The sequence below is a fragment of the Aphis gossypii genome, chromosome X (genome assembly GCF_020184175.1).
Source record: "Aphis gossypii isolate Hap1 chromosome X, ASM2018417v2, whole genome shotgun sequence".
In the NCBI taxonomy this organism is placed as follows: Eukaryota; Metazoa; Arthropoda; class Insecta; order Hemiptera; family Aphididae; genus Aphis; species Aphis gossypii.
In genome coordinates this window covers 17,573,842-17,581,324 of record NC_065533.1, presented here as the reverse complement: position 1 = coordinate 17,581,324, position 7,483 = coordinate 17,573,842, and the positions used below count along the sequence as shown (strand labels likewise).

Below are 7,483 nucleotides of genomic sequence, written 5' to 3'. Positions count from 1 at the left end.
AATTAAATTTGATAATCATGGCAAACACGTGTGTGCGCTGCGCTACGCCACATCTGTCAGCTGGACAGCTGATTGGTGTGATATCAGTAATGTTCCCGCCGACAGTAAGGCACTAAATATATGGGTATGCTAAACCGCCATTTCGCGACTCGTTTATCAGTGATAAAATAATTAATAAACGCGGCAACTTCGTAGTTCCATAATATTATATTATGTGATAAATGAGTCGCAAAATGGTGGCTTAGCATACCTATTGCCTATAGTGCCCTACCGACAGTGCCGATCACTAATCAGTGCGTGCTTTATGCGTACTGCGTTCGTCACATTCGATAGTTAGATTGGCGTCTATCAAAATCAAACGTATTTTTTTTTTTGCTATTCGTACCTACGTCTTATTGCTCATGACAAAAACTTATATTTTTTTTTCTTGTTATTGCTATAGTGTGTCCGGCGATTAGTAGTGAAATAGTTGATCTGAAGCTTGAACAATATCCAATATTCCGCAACAAATCCCATTGTTCTGATGCTCTCATTGACGCAGACACGCGGTGAATCGATCCGAAACGTTGGTTTTTGAGCGACCGGAATTCTTTTGCTCGATTTTTTGGTTTTCAAGTAAGTCTACGATCCACAGTAATTGAACAAAATATGCTATTTACTTTAGTTGTAGATGATGTGTAAATAATGCGCTTGCTGTTGTGATTTTTATCTGAATGATGATCACCTCCACCCTGTAGGAGTTGGGCCTTGTTTTTTCATGTACCTACTTATAACTATTCTTATGACGTTATAATTATTATTAACCTTGAAATTAAATAAAAATAATTATTACTTAATTACTATTATAAAAATAACTTAAAACTTATTACAATCCTCTGCACTCGGGGAGGTCAGCGTAAAGCACAGAGTAAACCACGTTATATTCTATTGTATTCACGTTTCGTTATTTTTTGTTAAAATAATTACTATAGTTAACAGCTAGAATAGAATATTATGCTTATTGTAATTATTTTGAAGATAACTTTATCATCAATAGTACCTATAAATTTACTGTAATTTTGGTGACACTAATTATGTTCTTCACTCTCATCCCTCCTCCTCCAAGTCATCAAAACAGATTTCTTGTACTATAGACATAAATTTCAATTTTTTATTAGACATGTTTATGTTTGTTGTTTTACCATATTTTTTCACTTAAAACAATTAAATGTTTTAATAATTTTACTGGAAACAAAATTTTGTGTCAAAATACAATAACATTAAACATCTATTCTTCTTCTTCTTCTTCTCAACAGCTTAGCGGTCCATGTAGGTCCATCGCTGCCACCATTATCTCATTCCATTAGATCCTATCATTCACATCTTCCATTTTTACATTTCATTAATCATTTTTAGGTATTTTCCTACTACATCCTTCCATCTTGTTCGGGGTCTTCCTACAGGTCTTTTCTTCACAATTCTTCCTTCTGTAACTTGTTTTATAATTTTTCCTTCTGCCCTCTAAACATGTTCAGCAGCCCATTTTATCCTCTTCTGCTAAACTATAGTATATTTGGTCTTCCATATAAATTTTTTAAGTCATTATTATGTCTTCTTTTCGTATGTTCTCGTTTCTATATTATAGATTGGGCCGAATATTTTTCTGAGTATTTTTCTTTCTGTTGTACATAACTTAGCGTTATTGCCTTTTGTAGTAGCCCACGTCTCACATCCATATATCAACACTGGTCTCAGGTAACATGTGTATAGAGTTACTTTCGATTCACTTGATAATAGCTTCGATTTGAATAGTTTTATTTAATTTATTCAAAACTTAATATTTATAATTATATATTAATATGAGCTATAAAAACTTAAAGATCCCTATGAAAATATGTATTACAGAACATTAATATTGAAGTAACTGCAAATTCATAGCTCTATTTGTACAGATTATTTATAAATATTTCCTAGGTATTATAGTTAGAAAAAGTAATATTTTAAATGTTTTTGTATCTAAATGAAAAACAATAATATTGCATTATAAACTTTACATTAGAGGAGATAATGCCACTGTTCATAATTGACACAGCTCCTAAATGAGATGCACATTTAATAGGATGTCAGCATAAGTTTTATTTTCTCTTTTTGGTCCACTTGTACATAAACAAAATGCAATTCACACAAAATAATATTTTTTTATGTTATTAATTTTTATAGAAAAATCATGCATTACAAAAATTATAGAGAATAATATTTACGAAGTTATGACATATCAATTTGTTTAATTATTGTCTCAAAACAATTTACTATTCATTTAAATACCTATACAAATAATTGTATTTTAAAATTCAAATTATAATAAAATATAAAATGAATATTGAAAATCCACAAAAATATTATTCTCTTTTGTTTTTTTAATTGGTGATTTTACTTTGAGATAACTTAAACACAAAAATGGATTTGTATTAAAAATTCAATTAACACATTTATATAAATACATTTTATTTATGTTGCACATGTGTGAGAGAGAAAAGTATGATATTACTTATAATAGATGATTGAATATTTGTTAACACATTTAATAGATTAATTAGTTTTTAATTCATAATTAAAATGTTAATTCTGAAATCCAATTTTTTTTTTCAGTGGATTTTATACATATTTTTATACCCTAGTAACAGGAGTTTCCAATTTTTTTTCACTTTAGAGGGTCGGGTTAAAAATTAAAAATTTTTTGCTGGTCATAAAACTTAAAATTACATTCATACTTTTTTTCTTCAGTTAAATTTTAAATAAACATTCCTATTAAAGAAGTGCAGCTTTTAACATTTTTTTTTTTGGCAAACTGTTGTTTAGAAAAATGTTAAGAATTTTTTTAATTTAGTGTTATGTATTTTTTCTATTTTTAAAATAATTTATTGTTTATTTTTAATATTGAAAAATAATACTATAAAAATTTTACTTTATTAAATACCTCAAAAAATAAAAAATAAATTAATAAATAACTAAAAATAAACTGAGCAGTATGGATTATTAGCTACAGTATCTAGGCCATTTAAAACATTCTTGCAGTCAATTAACAACACTCATTATTTCATAAAGTATGGATTTTTTTTCAAATTTCTAGATAGGTACATCTTTCTCTACAACTGTATACAATTTTAATTTTTTTCACTCTTATATTTAATAGTAACAAAACTATCAACTTTTGATTTTCAAATGACAACCTATATTAATAATTGCATAAATTAATAAAGCCATTTTTTTCATGAATTTTCACAATAAAATTTTTAACTTTGATTGCTCAAAGTTGGTTAGCTTTAGAAGGTTTTTAGGTGTTATACTAAATCAGTACTAATTAACACCGTCAGATCTGGGATTTTTATTTATAAAATCCAGTAACTATTATAGTAATGAATTCGATATTGTCGATCCCATAATGTAGCGGAGACTGGTGATAATATTTGTACCTGTTACTACCTGCCATACAGCTTTTTATCAATTGTCATATAATTATAATTAATATTACTATTTATTACTTATTATTTATTATTATCTACTGATGAGTTATAACACATCTACACTCAATAAACACTTCCTAAAACTATCTAACTATGAGAAGCTATATCTCATCAACGGATTAACAAAAAATGAAAATTTGAATGTGAAAAAAAATAGCCATATTAATTTATGAAATTTTAAGTACATATAGGTTATCATTTGAAAATCAAAAATTAATATTGTTTTACCTAATAAATATTAGAGTGGAAATATAGAAGAAATCTACAATTCTAGAACAGTATGGGTCTTAAATTTTGAAGAAAAAAATGTTTGAAAAAAGTCAATACTTTTTGAAACAATGAGTGTTGTTTGATAAAAGAATCACCCTGTATGTATATTACCTTAATTTAATTCAAATAAATTTCAATTCTTTGTTGATATATCTAGTTGAAAACTAATTTGGTTTCTATCATTTAAACTTTTTAGTTTTTCAAATGAAAACCCATCTTTTTAAGTAAAATATGTTCCAAAGAACAATATTTTTATGCATAAATAATAATTTTTGATTCTTTATGAAACGATTAATGTACCTATTGATTTTACAATGATTATATATATTTTTTTGTGTCTGTTATCACATTTTGGGCAGTAAAAATGCTTTGATTTTGAAAACTTTGATGTTTTTATACAAATTTAGATTTAGTCGATACTTTAGGTTAGGAAGTCAAAAGTAAAAATATCCAGAATATATATTTTAAAAAAAATGAAAAAATAGAATTGTTTTGTAAAACAGGTTATTGAAAAAATCAATTATCTTATTTTGTTGTAATTTAAAAAAGAAGAATTGTATATACTTGAAATTTTTACAATGTTTTTATTTTCATTTTATATACATGATAGAATTTTCAAAATGTTTTGATCTTGGTGTGCTATTTATAGACATTAAACAATTTTTAATCTAGAAAAAACTTGAAAATTTAATATGAATATACTCATAAGTTATTATAAAATCTACTTAAAAATATTTAAGATTATTGGCATAATTTTTTTATTGACATTTAAAGTTTATTTTATATAAAAATTACATATTCAAATATTTAATAAAGATTTTAGTTTGATATTTTATTGTAATTAAAAAAAATATTGACAGGATGTGGTATTTCTATATTTCTGTATTGTATATTCACAAAAACATTTTCAAAACATTTAGATTTATTTTAAGCTATTTCATATTTTTACTACGAACCTATTCATACCACTGTACGATAGGGTAGTATTGATACAAAATTTAGTATCAATAATAAATTACATTAATGTATACTATTAAAATAATTAAATATTATTGTGTTATTTACTTTCCCCCTTTTTTATTTATACATTTTATAAATGTTTAGAATAAAAACATTTATCTTTGTAGGGATAACCATGGCATATAAATTGTATCAACAACTTGACCTATGTTATATTAACAAAATAATATTTAATACTTAAAAAGTATTCTTTGACATCATCATAAATAATAAAATATCATTATAATTAAACAATAATGTTATTATGTATATTAATAGTAGAATAAATTAATTTTGTTATTTATTAATTAAATGATTAAGGGGCCGCCATACCAACATTTGTTTTCTCTGTCTATTTCCCACAATATAGGAACAAAGATGTTCCGTATTTCCATGATTATGACTCTCTGGTTCAGCTAAGGGCCAAGGCAACTATTATATATTTTATAAAAAAGAATATTTCTTGTGTGTTAACTGGATGGATTTTTAATATTTATATTTTTTATAAGTATAAGTATGTTTTAATTAAAAATCTATCCGGTCAATGCAAATGAAATATTCTTCTTCTTTATAAAATATATAATAAGCTCCTTTGCCTTAAACTGAACCAGAGAGTTCTAATCATGAAAATACGGAATATCTTTGTTCTTATATTATGTGAGAGATAGACAAAGAAAACAAATGTTGGTGTGGTGGCCCCTTAAGACAATTTCAAATCAAAATAAATAAATGTATTAATCAACAGGCTTGGTTGCTGTTAGTTATCACTCAAAAACAATAATGTCTTCAAAAGAACAAACTCAACATGATGGAGGAACAAAAGTTGGTGAAAAATCAGCTAAAAAAGGTCCAAAATCACATGGATCACTGTCATCTAATATATTGAAAACTAAAAATATTGAAGCTGACAGTGCATCAACTTCACAAATGCATGCAGTTGTTGAAGAAAGAGTACTCTCGTTATCCAGATTAAAACCCCATCAACTTAAACCTAATTCAACAATCAAATCATTAATAAATCAAGATGAAAATAGTGAACACATTATAACAGATGATCAATTAGACAACATTCAATGGGAACTTGAATCATTATTTTCTGATGTAATTATGAACAAAAGAATAATAAAAAATGATTCTAATTTGATTGCTTCTGTACTAATGGATTGTTCTCAAAATAAAACAGTAAACAACTCTGAAATACCTATAATCAAAGCAAAAGTTGCTGCAGAGATATTTCACAGTGATGAATGTTCTTCAAACTTGAACAACTTTGAATATAATTCTTCTGAAACAGAAGAACTACCTCCAGATAAAACTGAATCAGCAAAAAAATTTTGGTCTCTGGTCGATCCTTATCTTGCTGATGTAACTGATGAAGATCTTAACTGGTTAAACAATTTGGTTAAGTCTTATGATTCTAAACCGAGTAAAATACCACCTTTAGGTTTACACTATACAAAACGCTGGGCACATAAAGAATTTGAAATGGAAAAACAACAGGCTTCAAGCTCTCATCAGCCAAATATGAAACATCCACTAATTGATCGAGTACCCCCTGAAGTGGTAGAATTAATTAATAAAATTAATAATTCTGCTCGTGGTGATAATGAATCAAAATCAACATACCAAAAAGTTATTGCAGCTCTTTTAGAGCATTCAAATATGTCCCAAAAAGACATTGACGATGATAGTATTGTTGATAGTGATGATGAAGATAAACCAGAGAAAATGAGTAATGTTTGTGAAGAATTTTATGGGGAGCAAAATATTAGAAAGCTGTTACAGAAATTAGGATTAGTTGGTGATCAAAGTAAGGTTACATCACCTTCAAGAAGTCCACCTTATTCACCATCACAGGTTGCCAATGTCGAGGATGAAATTTTAGAAGAGATAACTAAATGTGATGATGAGTTAAGAAAATTACAATCAATTAACAAAAATCATTTAACTAAATTACTAGAACGAGCCCGCATAGGGCATGCTCAACAAATAAAAAAAAGTAAACTTCGAAAACTGGATAATCAGATCTTAAACTTTAAAAAGCAAGGTAATTCACAAAAAAAAGATCGGAAGACTGCACCAATGAGTAAAGAATCTGAAAAAATTAAAGTTTTATTAGATAAACGCAGCAATTACCTTAAGGGATTGCAATCTTTTAATTCTTCTGATACTAATAATTCCAAATTAAGTGTCGAAGAAAAAATAACCAAACCAGACGATGCTATAAAAAAGAAACCATATGAAGACGAGTGTATTATTATATCAGACGACTGTATTACTATATCAGACGGTGATTCAAATTAAAGGATAATAAATTGAATAAATCTCAGTTATTACTTAAAAAATTTATTTTGTAATTTTATTTAATATGTCATGCAAATTTATATTTATTTATATATTAGTACATATATACATTACCAAGAAAGGTTACTTTTTATTTCTCAGATAATATTTTTGGATAATATCTTTAAAATGTACTAGATGATTTTATTGTTTGTGTTATCTATTTTTTTAAGGATACACTACATGTTTGTTGATTTATTGATTTTTTTTTTTTTTTAAGTTAAAACACAGAAGTTAATTGTAATTAATATTTGTTTTTCTATAAACATGTATTAATATTAAGGTCATCAAATAAAAATATTTGTACAATAATTTAAGGAGTAATTACTAATTAGCTATCATATTATGTTCAAAGGTATGGATATGAA

General features: G+C 26.3%; 1 protein-coding gene across 1 annotated transcript; it reads left to right on the top strand.

Annotated features, from left to right (window-relative positions):
- Positions 1–7,483, top strand: LOC114123659 (transcriptional adapter 3-like). Its single transcript, XM_027986711.2, has 3 exons — positions 1–360; positions 443–615; positions 5,518–7,483. Exon 3 carries the CDS (start codon positions 5,553–5,555, stop codon positions 7,074–7,076), a length of 1,524 nt encoding a protein of 507 aa, XP_027842512.1. The 5' UTR covers positions 1–360; positions 443–615; positions 5,518–5,552; the 3' UTR covers positions 7,077–7,483.

Coding starts and splice junctions, on each gene's coding strand:
- LOC114123659 (XM_027986711.2), top strand. CDS start 5,553: ATGTCTTCAAAAGAACAAACTCAACATGATGGAGGAACAAAAGTTGGT.